Genomic DNA, 20,841 nt, shown 5'->3' on the forward strand with positions numbered 1-20,841 from the left:
TATAAATTCTGATTCAGTAGGTCAAGGGTAAGGCCTGAGACCCTACATTTCTAACAAACTCCCAGTCATGCCAACACTGCTGGTCCACAGACCACACTTTGAGCAACGAGTATCCAGAAAACCTTCACAAGACACACCCAAAAGATTTATGTATTACCGTAATATGTTACATGTGTATAGCTCTGTAGATACGGTAGAAGGAACATAGAACCTAGTATGGAACCCAGGTCTGCAGCATATGGGCTTAGTGACCATGCATGACATACTTAACCTTTCTAAGCCTTAGATTCCACATCCGAAAAATGGGTATGATAATATATACAGGAAGGGATGTTGTGAGTGTAAAATGAGACAGCATGTACGAGTGCCTAGTATAGCTCTCTAATATTCAATAAAAAGTCAGTTAATGCAGGAATAAATTGCAGACATAGAGAATGGATTTGAGGACACGGGGAGGGGAAGGGTAAGCTGGGGCGAAGTGAGAGAGTGGCATGGACATATATACACTACCAAATGTAAAATAGATAGCTAGTGGGAAGCAGCTGTATCACACGGGGAGATCAGCTCGGTGCTTTGTGACCGCCTAGAGGGGTGGGATAAGGAGGGTGGGAGGGAGACACAAGAGGGAGTGGATATGGGGATATATGTATACATATAGCTGATTGACTTTGTTATACAACAGAAACTAACACACCATTGTAAAGCAATTATACTCCAATAAAGATGTTAAAAAAAAGAAAGTCAATTAATGAAGTGCTTTATCCTGTAGGGCACCCAGATAGAAATTGGTCTCATTAAGATCAAATTCCAAGAGAGTTTTTTGCCTACTCTGGGTACCTGAACTTGACTGTCAAGATCAAACCAGGTCTACCTGATTTGAGTATCCATATATAATGACATCAAAAGGGTTATTTAACCTAGGGCTATATAAAGAAAATGGAAGACTTCAAAAAGGACTTCAGCCTTCAATCTGTTCTGGGAATCACATATAGCTGCTCTATACACTTAGATACAAGTAATTAATAAGGGATATTCTGTAAGAATTGATATCCGTCCTCCAGTTCTTCTGTTGAAGAAATTGTTGAGGACCTTATCCTGTAGGTCCAAGATGATAGTTCTGGTCCTGTTTGCATCCTCAGATCATCCCTGCTCACCCTCAGCCCACGGATCTCTCACTCTCAAGGTCATTCTCAGGCTTTGCCCAAGGATTGTGTGGCAGCCACATGAAGACCCTCTGCTGAGGACTGTGTCCTCCCCCACTGCAGGAAAAACACTCCTTCTATACCTTGGTGGTGGTGAGCACAGCATAAGCCATTTTTTAGCTATTTAATGATTGCCTTTTACTCAAAGTCCAAGGTGAAAATGGACCCCTCATGGAGAAGGCCAGGCTGCTTCCTGCACTAAGTAGCCCCATCTTCCCAGTGGTCTCAGCCTGGCTGCATTTTAGAATCACCTGGAGAGATTTGAAAAACTGTCAGTGCCCAGGACCTACCCAAGGCCAATTAAATCAGAATCTCTGGGGGTGGAGCCCAGATGTGGGTAGTCCCGAAAGTTCCCCAGGTGATCCTAATCTGCAAAGCATGTTGAAAACCACAGGTTTAACCATTTCATTCACTATATGTGAGCTCTACTTTCACATTCTTTAGTTCACTCAATCTTTTTTTTTTTCTTTTTTTTTTTTTTTTTTTTTTGCGGTACGCAGGCCTCTCACTGTTGTGGCCTCTCCCGTTGCGGAGCACAGGCTCTGTATGCACAGGCTCAGCGGCCATGGCTCACGGGCCCAGCCGCTCCGCGGCATATGGGATCTTCCCGGACCGGGCCCGAACCTGTGTCCCCCGCATCGGCAGGCCGACTCTCAACCACTGTGCCACCAGGGAAGCCCCACTCAATCTTTATAAGCACTTTTAAGGCCAGCAGGGATGGTATGGTTATTATCACAAGTTTGTCTATAAGAAAATAGAGGTTCAGAAGGGGTAAGTGGTTGGCTTAAACTCATACAGTTAATTCTTTCTGGCCTTGGAGAACAAACTCCAAGTTATCCCATTGTCAACAGGCAAGGAAACAAGGAGAGTCTGACAAGCCACCTGAGAATGAATGTTGATACAAAGAGCAGTTGCTTCTGGCATGTTCTGGAAAGGCAGTGGGACGAGTGATAGAAGCAGAGGGGCAAGGCCCTAGAAGCTGCTCTCTAGTTCCATGCTTCTCTGCAGATTTTGATGCAGTAGGTCTGGGGTCGGGCCAGAGATTCTGAATCTCTAATGAGTTCCCAGGCAACATGGATGACACCAGCCTGAAGAGCCCTCCTTGAGTAGCAAAGCACTGACTGACTCTTAGAAGCAGAATCTGGAATCACTGGGTTTAAGTACAGGTGAGAAATGGTTAAGTGAAAGGCTTTAGGTTCTGCACTGCCTGTATCTTGAGAAAGAACAGCATCTGCCTGGCTACCTCACATCTTACCAGACACTCAGTGGATGAAAAACATAAATGGCCAAAAAGCATGCTTTGCTAGCTGCTCACTGACTGCCAGCAGGCAATCTTATTCCAAACCATTTGCATCCATTTCCAGAACTAGACTTTGCTGAAACTCAGACAGTGCACACCTCGGCTTGAGCTTGGCTATAGGTACCTGTTTCCTAAATAGGTGGTAATATTGTAAGATGAAAGTTAATTTTTAATTCTTCTATTTATTCATAGCACTAAACTGGATTAAGCGGCCATCTTGACCCAAATCCTGACTATCTTATGTCAAGTGTCTTGACTTGACTGTCTTATGTCCTCACTGTCAAGTGGCTCTGATTACTTTCCCTTTTGCTGTACTCAGCACAATTGCAATTACTCATTTAAATTCAGACTTCCTGACTAGACGATAAGCTCCTTGAGGGCAGGGAAGAGATGCATAATGTACAGCACAGAGTAGGTATGCAATAAATATTTGTTGAATGAATGGATGGTCATCTCTCTCAAGGACTGATACCCAGAGGGAGCCCGGTAGACCTCTTAAGGAGCTAAGGATGCCATCCTAGGCACCATCCCTTGGCAGCCAGCCCAGTTCTCTCTTGCCCAGGCTTATTGTCATAAAATACAGTGCAGGAAGATGGAGAAGCTCAGCAGTCACTGGTCTATGGCCCCGTGTCTATTGTATAAGACAGGACTATATCTCACCGACATGCTCATGCCACTAGCAGAATCTACTTCAAATGTAGTTTCCTAAGAGCAACTGAGAACTATACAGTTTGCCTACAGCCAGTTGGCTGCGAAGTGGGTAGACCCTCCCCCCTTTCCGGGAACCTGACCCCTGGAATGCAGGCAAATGCTAAGGAGCTTCACAGGATGCAGAGCTGGTTTCTGTCCCTGAGAGGGGGAACCTGGTAAAGAGGAGGGTCTTCTTGTGTATGTATACATTTTTATTCCTTCTTACATTGATCAGCTCCTACCATGTGCCTACACTTGACAACTACTGTGAATTCAAGATGAATAAGACAGTCTCTGCCATGAAGCAACTTGTGGCCCAAGGGGGATGAGGGTAGGAGGGAAGACAAGGCAGCAGAGCTACACCCCGTGATGGTCCCACCAGCCTCCATTATAAGAGTTCAGACAAGGGGGATGTCATTTCTAAGACAGGTTAGAAGAAATGGCTCCATGAACAAAAAAAAAAAAAAGATTTATTTTTTAAGCGGCAAGAAGGAAAGAGGAGGTAGAAGAAATGGAAGGATCAAAAGCACAGAAGCAGAAAAACGTGGCAGGTGCAAATCTGGCATGTAGACCTGTGGGGGGAATCTAGGAACCCACACTCCTTTAGCCCCAACCTGTGGACTCCTGGGTGAAAACTCTGGCAGTTCCCACGACTTATCTGGTCACTCTAAGGTAATACACACCTAAAGTCTCTTCAAAACCCAAAACACATGCGTATTGAGAAATCAAAATTCCCATCCCGTCAAAACTTCTGTCTTGCTTAAAGTCAGGGCTTCTTCCTTTCCCCTCCGCCTACCACTCTCGGCCCTGTTGCAGATTAAAAGCCTGGAATCTGGAAGACGGTGATCATTGGCCTCTTTCTTCTTCATCCAACTCTCCTCCTCTTCTTGCTAACTTCTGACCCTTCAAGATCTTAAGTGCAGGGAAAGAGAAGAGGTAAGGAGAATAGGGAAGCTCTTACTTGGCCCAGACTGTTATAGTGACCTGCGTTGGTATTCTCCAGATGTGACAGGTATTTAAGGCTTACTATTTCTCACAGGGGGCACTTTTGCGGTTTGTTTGGAGGTCTACCTTTCTCCCCAGTCCCTCCACTATGGCTGGGAATCTTTTGCCTTGACTAGGGCATATGTGTCTCCCATCCAGTTGGTCACTTACTGCTTACTCTGCCTTTGGACATCTCAGGATATCTGCAGCTTCCTTCTGCTGAGTTCTATTTACCCCTCCAAGCAGCCCTTGCAGGCAAGATCTAAAATGACTGGCATGGGCTCCTTTGTACACGGCCCCCTCTAGTGTAGTTTATGTGCAGCCCTCATGCATTTTTTTTGCCCCAGCAAACTCTGGGAGCTCAGGCCACCCAAAATTGTCACTTCTCCCTTGTTCTGCCATCAAAGCAGCTAACCACCCTCTTGTTCATACTTTAGATTTTCCAGGTGAGAGATTGACACTAATCCGCTGTGCTCCCAAATTGCAGGGGGTAAATATTGAGTACTTGTTATGGTAGCACTAAAACCACTCTCTCCTGAGTTGGGATGAAAAGGGAGCCTTCTTCACAGGAAGGTGAAGTGAGGTGAAACTCATGATACACCAGAAGCACCTTCCCAAGACTCTCTCTTAGGAGTCAACCACCAACTTTTTTATATCCAAAGTCTGGTTGAGGGATTAAGAAGTGTGTACCCTATTTTCATCCACGTCTCTTGAAAGCCCTGTATCTCGCTATGCTGTCAGACTTCCCATTGAAATGTAATATCTATTGCCTCAGGGCTTGAGCCAAAATTCCTTTTTAATATTTTGTTGCACTATGTATTATCTCATCTAATTGGCCCTATAACCTTGTAAGGTAGATAAAACAATTCCCTTCTTAGAGAATAGAGAACTGAGCTTCAAATTGACCAAAGTGGCAAGAACAAGTTTTGAATCCAGATCTCTCAGACTCTAGAGCTCTTAGACCATCCTAGGAGGATACATGTGGCTCAGCAAAAGTACTTGATAGATATCCATTGAATGATTGGAAAGTTGATTTGTCTAGATTATAGAGGAATGTGAATGGCTTGATATTAATTGATAGGGAGTGAGAAACCATTGCAGAATCACAGCTGGCAGTGATAAACAGGAAAATGTGACAGAGATATACTGAAGAATTTAGAAGGGAGAAAGAATGGATAGGGAGAGGCACTTTTGGAGGCTATGGAAAGAGTACAAAGAGAAAGTTATAGAGGACGTGGTGAATGTTACTTTAGAGTCATGAGGGTAGAAGCCAGATTGAAGGAATTTAAAGAGAGAATGGGCAACAAGGAAATAAAGGCAGTGGTTACGTACCAGTTATCCAAAATGTTAACATCTGAATGGAGGTACAGAAATAGGTTGCAAGCCACAGGAGCTAGCAGGATCAAATAAAAAATATTTTTCCAGGATATGTGAAACCTGATCTTGTTTGTAAATAGAGGAGCCAGAAAGTAGAGAGACTCTGAAGGTACTGAAGAAAGGAAGAGCTGTTATTGAGAGCAAGGACGAGGGTAGCAGGGTGGAAAGAGAAGGGGTTAGAAGAAAGTGAAGGACACATCTTCCTATAAGACGAAGGAAGAGAGAAGGTAGGTAAATAGATAATTATGCTGTGGGGAAAAAAAAGAGGTTGAAGGAGATTGCACCTGGCCAGTAAATCTTTATCAGTAAAGTAGGAATCAAAATAATGGATCGGGAATTGGGGACCAAGAGGTGACAGCATCAGTGATTGAGGAAGAGTTTGAAACACCCACTGTGCTATGTGTGTTAAGAAATCAACTGTGGAAATCACCAGTGGATGAATAAGTACCATGAACATGAACCATCCAGGACATTAAGGTTCAACAGTCCAAATCAGCAATATTCTGTGGCCAGGGAGCAAAAGGAGAAAAAGCATGTAGCAAGCATTGCCCCAAGCTGGTCGCTGCAGGATAATGAGCTGAGGGCTGAGAGGGTTTAGTTAGCAAGAGTAGGATTAAAATTTCCAGTCATGGCATCCAGACTGCTCAAGAAAGCCAAGTGGGACCAGTGAAAAAATTTAACAGATTTGTGAGATTATCCTGGGACATGCAGTGGAGACAAGTATTTGCTACACTGGATTTGGGAAAATGGGAAAGGTATAAGCGAAGAGGTTATATGGTTAGATAGACCAGGCTTACCAGGCTCAGGGGTGGCCTTCTTAGTGAAGGGTTGATATGCAACAGAGCCGGGAGTCTTCTGCTTCAGTGCCTCATGGTACGTAACCTCTTCGATCAGATTGTGAGTCAACCATGAGTTTAGAGTCTAGGAGAAAAGCAGTAGTGGTTTACAGAGAGGCATGTTTTCAAACAATGAGAATCAGAGAAAAGGAGGGATCATAGCTGATGAAAACTCCAGGTTGCCATAGGACATAATTTATCTTCCTTTCTATAATAGCCATTTTTATTACAGGATCTGAACAGGAATATTTAGGACAATGATACGCTGTAGTTGTCCTAAGTTTTAAATGTTGTTTATAGATTGTCTATCAAACGTACAAGCTCTATTATTTTAAACACAAAGAGCAGAGACCTTGTTTGTAGTGTATACTGCCTCTGGGCATGACTGTACTTAAACTTTCTGAGATAGATTGGGTACAGTTCCCTTTCACATGTCTTAGGGTACAATGCCATAGAAACCTATAATAAAGACACAATGAAAACATATAATTATATCTTGCCTTAGGCAAAGTGTGCACCCTCATTCTGAAAGATACCACATTAAAAGATCTTTATAGGTAGATTCTTATCTCACTTTTGCCCACCAGTGACCACAGGTATCAAGTCATAGGGTCTCCAGTTAGCTAAGACATGACATGGTACCATTCAAATAAGATTATTACACTCTTTGGGGAAGGAATAAAAATCAATGATTCCTAAATCGCTAAAAGAAATTGAATCACAAAATCACTTGCCCAAGGTCACAAAGTGAATTGGGGCCACAGACAATAATCTTTGGGTCCTGTTTAGGAAGTTCATTTAATACCCTGTTGATCTCGATATACCCTTAGAGGCAGAATCTTGTGAAGTTTAAGATGATGACATCAACCTGAACAAAGTTCCAAAATTGCCCATCAGTTTCCCCCTCTCACCTCCTTGAACCTTGGTGAAAGCCACTTCGGGAGACCGCGAGTGAGATCAGGCTGTGGGTGACCAGCTCTCCTCACGGGGAAGACCCTGGCTGAGTCTCCAGCCAAATCCTTGAGAATTCCAGGAAGGTAAGTAACATCTAGTCTTTCTGGCTCTTCTCTCCCTTGCAGCTCCGAATGTCCTGGCTCATCCGTGGAGTGTTGCAGGGAAATGTCTCCTTGGTGCTGGTGGAGAACAAAACCGGGAAGGAACAAAGCAGAATGATCTGGCATGTTGCCACCACGGAAGGCTTGAGCCTGTGGCAGTGGACGGCGCTGCCTCTCCTTGATGTGGCCGACAGGTGGGCCTTTACCCAGCCCCATCAATCCCTTTTCCTGTATCAGCCAAAATGCAGAGGGGCCCTTGTCTTCCCTCCCCCTATTCCTTCTACCCAAGACACACATCCAGATACGCACAGACACGTGCACACACAAATGTGCACACACATTCTTCCTGCAGACTTACAGGAAGCACTGAGTTTCTCTGAGGGGTTTCCATGCTAATGAGATGAGTATCTCTCACACCTCTGGCCTGGCCTGATTGGCTGCCTCCAGTGTCTGTAGGAAAAAGTAGAACCGAACAACTCATATGACCCCCAAAGAATAATCAGGCTTTATGTGTATATGGCATTTGCTCTTAATTAATGGATTTTGCCTTACTTTTCCATCTGACGTTCTATTTATTCCTTATTAACAATAAGAAAACCTGTGACATAGGTAGGACAGACCTTATGGAGCCTCATTCCTGCCCTTTTACAGGGTTCTCCTTCACTGAGAACCAAAGAGGTGAAGCAACAGCAAGTCGGCATTGGAGTGAGGACTGGTGCTCTGGCCAATCCCAGTCCGTGCTCTGTGGAGCCTGGTCCCCAAAGCAGGTGGATGAGAAATTCTTCAGTAAACAGGGGAGTGCTTCTACCAAAGGCCCCGATTCCTAGTTAGATTCTAGGACTAATGCCCTTTGTAACCTTGAACTTCTCTGGACCTCAGTTTCCTCATCTTTAAACTGAGAGGGTTGGACTAGAGGATCATTAACTCCACGTGGCTCAGAAATGGAGCAGTAACTTCTCTGCTCAGCTGCCACTTGTCTCCCCAGGATGGCACCAGTCTGCCACCTGCAGTCGGCCTGGAGCCAGCAGTGCCTGACCAGCACAGTTGCTAATGTGATGCTCCGCTGTGTCACACTGAACTCTCACAGTTGGTGCTGGTCTGTTCCGGACCAAAAAGTGACGGGGAGGGAGGGACTCATTTATATAAATGGGACAGAAAACTGGATCTGGAAGGGATCTTTAAGCCATCTTTAATCTTTACTAGGCTAAATGTCAAAGCCTACGATCCAGGGCAGCCTCTGCTTTTGACTCCCCAGTACATTCAAATTGCTGTTCTAGTGGATCCTTCGAAAAATGAGGGCAAAGAGCTTAAGACAAAGTGGAGGGTGATGCCCGTTGACACACAGCTTTGTAAATATATAGCTGGGTCCCAAACTCTTCACCCAGATTTCAGAGTCTGCTATTTCCAAGAGCTCATAACTCAAGCTGTGCTGTCATACGAAGCTGCCATCAACCTCTAAGCAGCAGCTTCCCGCTCCTTCAGACGTGTGTGGGTTAAAGATCAAAGCACTTGGACATCCCAGGGCTCACTGCTGCCCCCAGGACAAATGGATTTAATTAAAACGGAGGAAGGGGCAGTGTGGGCGCCCTCACCATAGACTAGTCTTTTGTCCTTCGGGATTGCAGGGGCTCGTGTGCAGGGCATGGGGAACAGGTGGGTAATGCCAGAGTCCTCCCTCCTGGGAAATGCTAAATTAATTCAGATGAATCAAAAGGTTTTTTTCTCCTCGATCCAGCAAGTCCTCTCTCTTTCATAGCCACTCCAGGGGATTTAAGGCAAGTAAGATGTTGACTCTGTTCACTCCCGTCGGCTAGAGTTTTGTTTGAAGGAGACTTTGTTCTTAGCCTCCCTCCTTCCTGTTAAAGGCTGTTTACCAGACTGACATTTCCAATACTGATATTGAGACCAAACCGTCCTGTGGGGATTCAGACAAAGGCCAGCTTGGTTGAATGATGCCTCGTGACCTAATAAATGTGCAATTACACAAGTGGCCCCATTCACCGGGCGCCTGCCCACCACTGACATGCTCTGATGTGGGATGCTGCCCTCCCCACTCCCTGGAACTAGAGATGATATAGGAGGCATCAAGACCCAGAGGCAAATGGAACTGGAAGAGAATGAGGCAGAGCAGCTTTCACTCGCTGAAATCCAGCTAGGCTGTAGATGTGACTGCCCCATAAAACCAAAGCAGACCTGTGGATGACAGAGCACAGGCTTTAGAGTCAGAGAGTCCCAAGTTTAAACACTGGCTCAGCCACTAACTAGTGTGACCTCGGCCAATTACTGAACCTCTCTGGGCCTTGGCACCTACATCTGCAAAATGAGTATAACATCAGTACAATTTTACAGGATTATTACAAAACTAACTAAAGTAACTGTCAAAAGCATCTATGTGTAGTACATGTCAGTGAAGTTTATTTCCCACACCCTGCATCATCATCCCTTAGTTTTGTGGCCTCAGATAATTTATTGAATACGTGGTACAAATCACAACCGCTGATCTTCCAAGTCAAGTCATATGCTATTATTTTTTAAATGTATTTATTTTATTTATTTATTTTTGGCTGCATTGGGTCTTCTTTGCGGTGCAGGGGCTTATTGCAGTGGCTTCTGTTGTTGCGGAGCACAGGCTCTAGATGTGCGGGCTTCAGTAGTTGTGGCATGCAGGCTCAGTAGTTGTGGCTCACGGGCTTAGTTGCTCCGTGGCTTGTGGGATCTTCCAGGACCAGGGATTGAACCCATGTCCCCTGCATCAGCAGGCAGATTCTTAACCACTGCACCACCGGGGAAGTCCCAAGCCATATTCTATTAAACAAAGATAATAAAGTCTATCTCTTAGGCTTGGAGAAGTAAAGTGCTTGGTGAACTGCCTGGCTCACAGTAAATGCTTAGTCAGTAGTAACTACTAACAATAACTATGATATAATAATAATAATAATAATAATAATAATAATAATATCTCCCCATCTAATGCCTCAGAAAAGGCTAAGATGGACAGTTTAGCAATAATAACCAGTCATGCAACCCTAAGATGGGGGTACGTGTGCATGTGAATTTGTGGTCGTTAGTGCTCTGTAGACTTCTTATAAAGGGGAAGCACATACTCCCTCTTACTTTCAGGGAGAGTGAGCTATAGCTGCCCAGATTGCCAGAAAATGAAAATGGGAGGATGGAGAAGGTAGAGGAAGAAAATAAATAAGGGAAAGAGACAAAGAAAATGGATAAAAGGCAAAGACCAACTCCCTTCCTCCCGACCCTGAGATAGACATTGGCACCTTACCATCTGCCCACATGCCATGAAGTGTCATTAGGCAGGTCCTGGCTTCAGCTATTCAGCACCTGCCTCTTGGACAGCTCTCCAGCCATGGACCTTGAGAGGGCAAGGACTTCATTCCCTATGTTGTCCCAAATCACCTCTGCTCCCAGGTTCCCCAACCTCCAGACATTACAAAGTTTTAAAAGCAACTTTATTAGGGCTTATGGATTAGCCCTAAAGAGCTCCCAGGCTCTAGAAACTCGTCAGAGCCCCCAGACATTACATGAAACTAGCCTCCACCTAGATATGGCAGTGACCTCCTGTCTTGTCTCCTTGCCTCCATTTTTTATCCCCACCCAATCCAGTCTACACAAGGAAGCTGGAATAAACTTTCTGAAATGTAAATCTAATTATTTCTCATTTTTTACATCCTTCCATGGCTTCTGTGGTTTTTAGAGTGCCTTTCAATTTCCTTTAAAGAGACCTTCATTTAGGCCCACATGTGCTCTATCCAACCATAACCTCACCAGCCCCTTTTTATACACTCTTCTATTACTCTACCTGGTAACCTCACTAAACTTCTTTCAACTCAGTTGCATCATGATAAGTTCTTACTTCCAGGCTTTTGCACCTGCCATTCTCTCCACACGCAATGTTATTCTACCTTCCATCTCCTTGATTACTACCCTTCCTTAACTTTTTAAAGAAGCGTCTCCAGACCCCTAGACTGTATAGTATACATACAATACAGTCTCATCACCCTTGAAACACCCTTATAATGACTTATCACTCTTTTCTGTCTGTTTTTTATTATCTAAATATACACACCAACAAGGCAGGAATCAGGCCTCTCTTATATTGCGGTTTCCTGATTGTGTAGTACCATACCTAACACATATGCCCAATAAATGCATGTTGACACAATAAAGTATTGAGGGAAATTGCATGTATTTTCAAATTCCAGCTGAATTAACTGAGAATTTCACTTACTGGAATCCATCTAATATTCTTCCTCTCTTCAAACTACGTCTAACAAAACAGATAGAATCACAGTTTAAGAAATACTACTGTACAGTGTTCTGTATATCAGAACAATACCTGTGTCCCATCAGATGAACCCAAACAGCATTTGTTACTCTTGTGACAGGGAGTTCTCTTTAGACACTTGCCTGGTACCTGCACTCTCTTTGTCTCTGGGCACTGTCCTGCCACAATCACTTTGTAAGAAAGACTTTGATCTTAATTGTGTGCCCTGGTCCTTGTGAGTAGGGAGACCCAGAACTGGGCACTTGAGAGTAAAGAGCCGTATTCAGATTGCTCCCACCTCACAGTAGTCCTTCTGTCAAGACTCAGAGAATGTGCCATAGGTGTATACGGGCCGCTGACAGGGAGGCATTGATCCATGGAAGGATATTTCTTCTGTCCGCTTACAAACCGGCAAAGTGATAGAAACAATGCCATAGTCTGTCTTCATCATGAAGTGATAGGAACTTTACAACCTACTATAAATAGTAGCAAGAAAAAGCTCCAAAAGCCGTGCCCAAGATGCTTTGAGCAGTGGCAGTGTCCCTGGAGTAGAGACATGTGCTCTCAAGGTAATTTTTTTTCTATTTTTTTTAACCTTTCTTTTTTTTAAAATTTAATTTTATTTACTTTTTTATACAGCAGGTTCTTATTACTCATCCATTTTATACACATCAGTGTGTACATGTCAATCCCAATCTCCCAATTCATCCCACCCCCCCCACCCCCCGCTGCTTTCCCCCCTTGGTGTCCATATGTTTGTTCTCTACATCTGTGTCTCTATTTCTGCCCTGGAAACCGGTTCATCTGTACCATTTTTCTAGGTTCCACATATATGTGTTAATATACGATATTTGTTTTTCTCTTTCTGACTTACTTCACTCTGTATGACAGTCTCTAGATCCATCCACGTCTCTACAAATGACCCAATTTTGTTCCTTGTATGGCTGAGTAATATTCCATTGTATATATGTGCCACATCTTCTTTATCCAGGCGTCTGTCAATGGGCATTTAGGTTGCTTCCATGACTTGGCTATCGTAAATAGTGCTGCAATGAACATTGGGGTGCATGTGTCTTTTTTTTTTTTTTTTTTTTTTTTTGTGGTACGCGGGCCTCTCACTGTTGTGGCCTCTCCCATTGCTGAGCACAGGCTCCGGACATGCAGGCTCAGCGGCCATGGCTCATGGGCCCAGGCGCTCCGCGGCATGTGGGATCTTCCCGGACCGGGGCACAAACCCGTGTTCCCTGCATCGGCAGGCGGACTCTCAACCACTGCGCCACCAGGGAAGCCCTGCATGTGTCTTTCTGAATTATGGTTCTCTCTTGGTATATGCCCACTAGTGGGATTGCTGGGCTGTATGGTAGTTCTATTTTTAGTTTTTTAAGGAACCTCCATACTGTTCTCCATAGTAGCTGTATCAATTTACATTCCCGCCAACAGTGCAAGAGGGTTCCCTTTTCTCCACACCCTCTCCAGCGTTTGTTGTTTGTAGATTTTCTGATGATGCCCATTCTAACTGGTGTGAGGTGATACCTCACTGTAGTTTTGATTTGCATTTCCCTAATAATTAGTGATGGTGAGCAGCTTTTCATGTGCTTCTTGGCCATCTGTATGTCTTCTTTGGAGAAATGTCTATTTAGGTCTTCTGCCCATTTTTGGATTGGGTTGTTTGTTTTTTTAATATTGAGCTGCATGAGCTGTTTATATATTTTGGAGATTAAGCCTTTGTCCGTTGATTCGTTTGCAAATATTTTCTCCCAATCTGAGGGTTGTCTTTTCATCTTGTTTATGGTTTCCTTTGCTGTGCAACATTAGGTCCCATTTGTTTATTTTTGTTTTTATTTCCATTACTCTAGGAGGTGGATCAAAAAAGATCTTGCAGTGATTTATGTCAAAGAGTTTTCTTCCTACGTTTTCCTCTAAGAGTTTTATAGTGTCCCATCTTACATTTAGGTCTCTAATCCATTTCGAGTTTATTTTTGTGTATGGTGTTAGGGAGTGTTCTAATTTCATTCTTTTACATGTAGCTGTCCAGCACGACTTATTGAAGAGACTGTCTTTTCTCCATTGTATATCCTTGCCTCCTTTGCCATAGCCTAGTTGACCATAGGTGCATGGGTTTATCCCTGGACTTTCTATCTTGTTCCATTGATCTATATTTCTGTTTTTGTGCCAGTATCGTGTTGTCTTGATGACTGTAGCTTTGTAGTATAGTCTGAAGTCAGGGAGACTGATTCCTCCAGCTCTGTTTTTTTCCCTCAAGACTGCTTTGGCTATTCGGGGTCTTTTGTGTCTCCATACAAATTTTAAGATTTTTTGTTCTAGTTCTGTAAAAAATGCCATTGGTAATTTGATAGGGATTGCATTGAATCTGTAGATTGCTTTGGATAGTATAGTCATTTTCACAATACTGATTCTTCCAATCCAAGAACATGGTATATCTCTTCATCCGTTGGTATCATCTTTAATTTCTTTCATCAGTGTCCTATAGTTTTCTGCATACAGGTCTTTTGTCTCCCTAGGTAGGTTTATTCCTAGATATTTTATTCTTTTTGTTGCAACGATAAATGGGAGTGTTTCCTTAATTTCTCTTTCAGATTTTTCATCATTAGTATATAGGCATGCAAGAGATTTCTGTGCATTAATTTTTTATCCTGCAACTTTCCAAATTCAGTGATTAGCTCTAGTAGTTTTCTGGGGGCATCTTTAGGATTCTCTATGTATAATATCATGTCATCTGCAAACAGTGACAGTTTTACTTCTTCTTTTCCAAATTGTATTCCTTTTATGTCTTTTTCTTCTCTGATTGCTGTGGCTAGGACTTCCAAAACTATGTTGAATAAAAGTGGTGAGAGTGGACATCCTTGTCTTGTTCCTGATCTTGGTGGAAATGGTTTCAGTTTTTCACCATTGAGAATGATGTTTGCTGTGGGTTTGTCATATATGGCCTTTATTATGTTGAGGTAGAGTCCCTCTATGCCCACTTTCTGGAAAGTTTTTTATCATAAATGGATGTTGGATTCTGTCAAAAGCTTTTTCTGCATCTATTGAGATGATCATATGGTTTTTATTCATCGATTTGTTAATATGGTGTATCACATTGATTGATTTGCGTACATTGAAGAATCCTTGCATCCCTGGGATAAATCCCACTTGATCATGGTGTATGATCCTCTTAATATGTTGTTGGATTCTGTTTGCTAGTGTTTTGTTGAGGATTCTTGCATCTATATTCATTAGTGATATTGGTCCGTAATTTTCTTTTTTTGTAGTATCTTTGTCTGGCTTTGGTATCAGGGCGATGGTGGCCTCATAGAATGAGTTTGGGAGTGTTCCTTCCTCTGAAATTTTTTGGAAGCGTTTCAGAAGGATGGGTGTTAGCTCTTCTCTAAACGTTTGATAGAATTCACCTGTGAAGTCATCTGGTCCTGGACTTTTGTTTGTTGGAATATTTTTAATCACAGTTTCAATTTCATTCCTTGTGATTGGTCTGTTCATATTTTCTATTTCTTCCTGGTTCAGTCTTGGAAGGTTATACCTTTCTAAGAATTTGCCCATTTCTTCCAGGTTGTCCATTTTATTGGCATAGAGTTGCTTGTAGTAGTCTCTTAGGATGCTTTGTATTTCTGTTGGTGTCTGTTGTAACTTCGTTTTCATTTCTAATTTTATTGACTTGAGTCCTCTCTCTTTTTTGGATGAGTCTGACTAATGGTTTATCAATTTTGTTTATCTTCTCAAAGAACCAGCTTTAGTTTTATTGATCTTTGCTATAGTTTTCTTTGTTTCTATTTCATTTATTTCTGCTCTGATCTTTATGATTTCTTTCCTTCTGCTAACTTTGGGTTTTCTTTGTTCTTTTTTCTCTAGTTCCTTTAGGTGTAAGGTTAGATTCTTTATTTCAGATTTTTCTTGTTTCTTAAGGTAGGCTTCTATAGCTATAAACTTCCCTCTTAGAACTGCTTTTCCTGCATCCCATAGATTTTGCATTGTCATGTTTTCATTGTCATTTGTCTCTAGGTATGTTTTGATTTCCTCTTTGATTTCTTCAGTGATCTCTTGGTTATTTAGTAACATATTGTTTAGCCTCCATGTGTTTGTGTTTTTTACATTTTTTTCCCTGTAATTGATTTCTAATCTTATAGCATTGTGGTCAGAAAAGATGCTTGATATGATTTCAGTTTTCTTAAATTTACTGAGGCTTGTTTTGTGACCCAAGATGGGATCTATCCTGGAGAATGTTCCGTGCGCACTTGAGAAGAAAGTGTAATCTGCTGTTTTTGGATGGAATGTTCTATAAATATCAATTAAATCTATCTGGTCTATTGTGTCATTTAAAGCTTGTGTTTCCTTATTAATTTTCTGTTTGGATGATCTGTCCATTGGTGTTAAGTGAGGTGTTAAAGTCCCCTACTATTATTGTGTTACTGTCAATTTCCTCTTTTATAGCTGTTAGCAGTTGCCTTATGTATTGGGGTGCTCCTACGTTGGGTGCATATGTATTTATATTTGTTATATCTTCTTCTTGGATTGATCCCTTGATCATTATGTAGTGTCCTTCCTTATTTCTTGTAATATTCTTTATTTTAAAGTCTATTTTATCTGCTATGAGTATTGCTACTCCAGCTTTCTTTTGATTTCCACTTGCATGGAATATCTTTTTCCATCCCCTCACTTTCAGTCTGTATGTGTCCCTAGGTCTGAAGTGGGTCTCTTGTAGACAGCATATATATGGGTCTTGTTTTTGTATCCATTCAGTGAGCCTGTGTCTTTTGGTTGGAGCATTTAATCCATTCGCGTTTTAGGTAATTATCGATATGTATGTTCCTATTACCATTTTCTTAATTGTTTTGGGATTTTGTTTTGCTTTGTTTTGTTTTTGCGGTATGCAGGCCTCTCACTGTCGCAGCCTCTTCCATTGCGGAGCACAGGCTCCGGATGCGCAGGCTCAGTGGCCATGGCTCATGGGCCCAGCCACTCCGCGGCATGTGGGATCTTCCCAGACGGGGCACGAACCTGTGTCCCCTGCATCAGCAGGCGGACTCTCAACCACTGCACCACCAGGGAAGCCCTGGGTTTGTTTTTGTAGGTCTTTTTCTTCTCTTGTGTTTCCCACTTTGAAAAGTTCTTTTAGCATTTGTTGTAGAGCTGGTTTTGTGGTGCTGAATTCTCTTGGCTTTTGCTTGTCTGTAAAGCATTTGATTTCTCCATCGAATGTGAATGAGATCCTTGCTGGGTAGAGTAATCTTGGTTGTAGGTTCTTCCCTTTCATCACTTTAAGTATATCATGCCACGCCCTTCTGGCTTGTAGAGTTTCTACTGAGAAATCAGCTCTGTTAACCTTTTGGGAGTTTCCTTGTATGTTATTTGTCATTTTTCCCTTGCTGCTTTCAATAATTTTTCTTTGCCTTTAATTTTTGCCAATTTGATTACTATGTGTCTCTGTGTTTTTCTCCTTGGATTTATCCTGTATGGGACTCTCTGTGCTTCCTGGACTTAGGTGACTATTTCCTATCCCATGTTAGGGAAGTTTTCGACTATAATCTCTTCAAATATTTTCTCAGGTCCTTTCTCTCTCTTCTCCTTTTGGGACCCCTATAATACGAATGTTGTTGCGTTTAATGTTGTCCCAGAGGTCTCTTAGGCTGTCTTCATTTCTTTTCACTCTTTTTTCTTTATTCTGTTCTGCAGCAGTGAATTCCACCACTCTGTCTTCCAGGTCACTTATCCGTTCTTCTGCCTCAGTTATTCTGCTACTGATTCCTTCTAGTGTAGTTTTCATTTCAGTTATTGTATTGTTCATCTCTGTTTGTTTGTTCTTTAATTCTTCTAGGTCTGTGTTAAACATTTCTTGCATCTTCTCAATCTTTGCCTCCATTCTTTTTCTGAGGTCCTGGATCATCTTCACTATCATTCTGAATTCTTTTTCTGGAAGGTTGCCTATCTCCACTTCAGTTAGTTGTTTTTCTGGGGTTTTATCTTGTTCCTTCATCTCGTACATAGCCCACTGCCTTTTCATGTTGTCTACCTTTCTGTGAATGTGGTTTTTGTTCCACAGGCTGGAGGATTGTGGTCTCTCAAGGTAATTTTGAAGGACAGCACCAATTCAAATACTGTCTTGATGTGTACTTAGAAGTTATCTCATTACTTTATATCTCCCTCGTATAACTGGTTTTCTCCATTCTCTCCCCACTTCATCAGCTTCCCCCCTCCCCCCGCCATTCAACTGCCACTCCTTCTGTTGGAATTAATTCTACCTTTTCTCAAAATGGAAGAAACGCAAGTTCTCTCCCTTTATTCTAATTGTCAGTCTCTTGCAGGGACATACCCTAGTTTTCCTCTTTATAATTATATATCCTAATAAATTAAGCACAATCCTCCCACACCATCCTAAGCTTTGACATGCTTACAGTGCAGAAGCAGATGCTAAGTTCAACTCATTACGAGATGGATTTGGAAACACCGTGAATCAAGCCATGCCCTACAAATCACTGCAATCGTACCGCCAAATAGAACGTACATAACTTATCACACGTATGTAGGCTCTATTCCCCAGGACTATCACTGTAGAGGCTTTTAGCCACACAGTTTAACAAGAAGAAAATGTTCCCTCTGGAGACATTTAGATTTCTGTTCCCTTTGCATCCTTGGTCCTAATGACAAGTGGTGTGTTTCACAAAGGCATCTTTCAAATGGGATTAATTAGACTGAGAGTTATGGCTTCATGTACTTAGACCAAAAACTCCTCAGAGTCAAGATTTTTCTCCTAGTCCATTCTTGTTTCTCATTCACAGAATCCCTGTTTTATATACGCAATACTTTCTCTTTGTGTAGCATCTTCTGTGTTGAGAAGGGCATTAGAGGGACATTTTCATTACTTATTCTTACCTGAGTAGAGAAGTACTCTACTCAGTGAGTGAAAATCCAAAGTGGAGATCCAGAGATTTCTAATGAACGTTAGTTTGCAGGTCTAGTTACGCCCCTGAAAGAGTTGTGTTTGATTCCTATTTTTGTGAGTTGAATCACAGCTTCCTCATAGAGCCATGGAAGTTATAAATGATGATGATTAGAGCTAGCATTTGTTGAGTCCTCACTGCATGGCAGTCACTATAACAAGTACTTAAAATACATTATCTCATTTCATCCTTAAAACAGTCCCTTGGGGGTAGATACTATAATTAATCCCTTTTGTATAAGAGGAAACTGAGGTCTAAAGAGGTGAAATAATTTTCTCTTGCTCCTGAGGCTAGTCCGCTTCCTATGTACATGTGTGAAGAAATGAAAGCACAGTGCTTGGCATATAGTTGAAAACTTGGTATATAGTAGCCATTACAATTAACAAAATATTTTGGTTTGGGGATTTTTTTAGGCCACACCTCTTACTCATTTTGAGTTAGTTTCCTTTGCTTCATCCACCCCCTGAGATCCATTGTCTTAATTCCCCACCACCAGCTCCTGCTAGAGACCTCCCCCGACCCAGCCCCACCCTGCCTGCCTTCCTTCTCTCACACCTCCAGCGGGGCAGCATCACAAGCCCAGGGAGATTCTCCACTCTTCCTTCCAGAGAACACCATCAGGATAAGCAGAGGCTTCGAGACAGGAATGGGGTTTTTTTGTTTTGTTTTGTTTGTTTGTTTTTTGCGGTACACGGGCCTCTCACTGCTGTGGCCTCTCCCGTCGCGGAGCACAGGCTCCGGATGCGCAGGCTCAGCGGCCATGGCTCACGGGCCCAGCCGCTCCGCGGCATGTGGGATCTTCCCAGACCGGGGCACGAACCCGCGTCCCCTGCATCGGCAGGCGGACTCTCAACCACTGCGCCACCAGGGAAGCCCCGAGACAGGGATGTTTTATGTGCGTTCAAGAATAGCCAAGTAGGCTGTGTCAGAGAATCCTGAGCCGTCTCCTTGGAGAGGGTGGCTGTGGATATTAGGTCAAGTATCTTGGACTCTGGGCTGTGGGGAATAGAGAGCCATGAGCAAAGCGATGCGATGGAGGATGGGAAACTGAGATTGAAGACTGTTGGAGGCTCTTGTGAGGGACCAAACATTATCTGAGCCTCAGAGTGGAGCTCAGAAACGGAGAAGAGGAGCTGCGGGAGGCGCTGCCTACCAAATGGCACCATCAGCCTGGGACAGGCTTGGGTCAGGCCTCCGAGAAGAGGGAGAGAGTGGCTGGGGTCTTAGCAATGCAGTGTGCAACCAGGCATTGACATATACAAATCAAACATTCATAACTCTGGAAGGATCTGGCCTTGTTTCTTTCTCAGAAAACATCCCAGATCATTGGAGCAAGGAGTAGATTAGCAGCTCTGAGCTTTAAATCCTATTTCTAACACTGATTTACTGTGATGTTTGGAACAACTTGTTGCTTTTGATTGCTACATTTCCACAATCAAGAGTGCAAAACAGTGAGACAGATCCGGCCTGTGAGGCTGGTTTAAGAAGTAGTTGCTCAAAACAGCAATAAATGAAGCCCTTTAGAATAACAGGATGTTCAGATCTGCTCGAGATTTTATTGGTCATATCCACAGCTCAGTTTACAAGAAAAAGGCATACATTTTTCTTAACTCTTAGTGCCTCTGAAAATGTAGCCCTGTGTTCTCAGCCCCTTCTCTTCCCAGGCACAAGGTTTGGAATTGAGGAGATACCAGGGCTGTTGCTATTTGAAGCAAAGCAGCTGGATTTCCAGCCGCCTGATTGACCTCCCACCCACACCTTCAACCTGGCTCCCAACCCCACACCTCACTCCTGAGTGATTCTCCCGTCCACAGCACTACCATTCTTTTCTAGGCATTCAGTTCTTCAGTCTTCCTTGACTTCTCTCACTGCCCAGATTCAATGTTTTCTCAAGTTGTGTAGACTCTAGCTCTATGGGGGCAGAACCAATAGGGACTTGACAAATCTCATGGTCAGAGAATAATATGAATTACAAGTCTGTCTGTATTCCTCAAGGTCCAGTTCCATGTCTTATACATCTCTATACTCCCAGCTACAGACACAGTGCCTGACTCATAGAAGGTGCTCAAATAATCTTTGCTTGAAGGCAGAGGAGGAGATATGTAACTTATAATACTGCCCGAGGAAGTACAGATTTCTAAAAATAATATAAAACAGAAACA

The 20,841-nt window shown here is 42.9% G+C and overlaps 1 protein-coding gene across 1 annotated transcript in view; it reads left to right on the forward strand.

The window, feature by feature from the left end:
- Window positions 1-20,841, forward strand: part of ALK (ALK receptor tyrosine kinase) — a 728,753-nt gene that overhangs the window by 622,143 nt on the left and 85,769 nt on the right. Inside the window, exon 10 of the mRNA XM_060027602.1 lies at window positions 7,469-7,638. Within this exon, the coding sequence (XP_059883585.1) occupies window positions 7,469-7,638 (170 nt within the window). The remainder of the gene's footprint in view (window positions 1-7,468; window positions 7,639-20,841) is intronic.

Source organism: Delphinus delphis, chromosome 12 (genome assembly GCF_949987515.2).
Source record: "Delphinus delphis chromosome 12, mDelDel1.2, whole genome shotgun sequence".
Taxonomy (NCBI): Eukaryota; Metazoa; Chordata; class Mammalia; order Artiodactyla; family Delphinidae; genus Delphinus; species Delphinus delphis.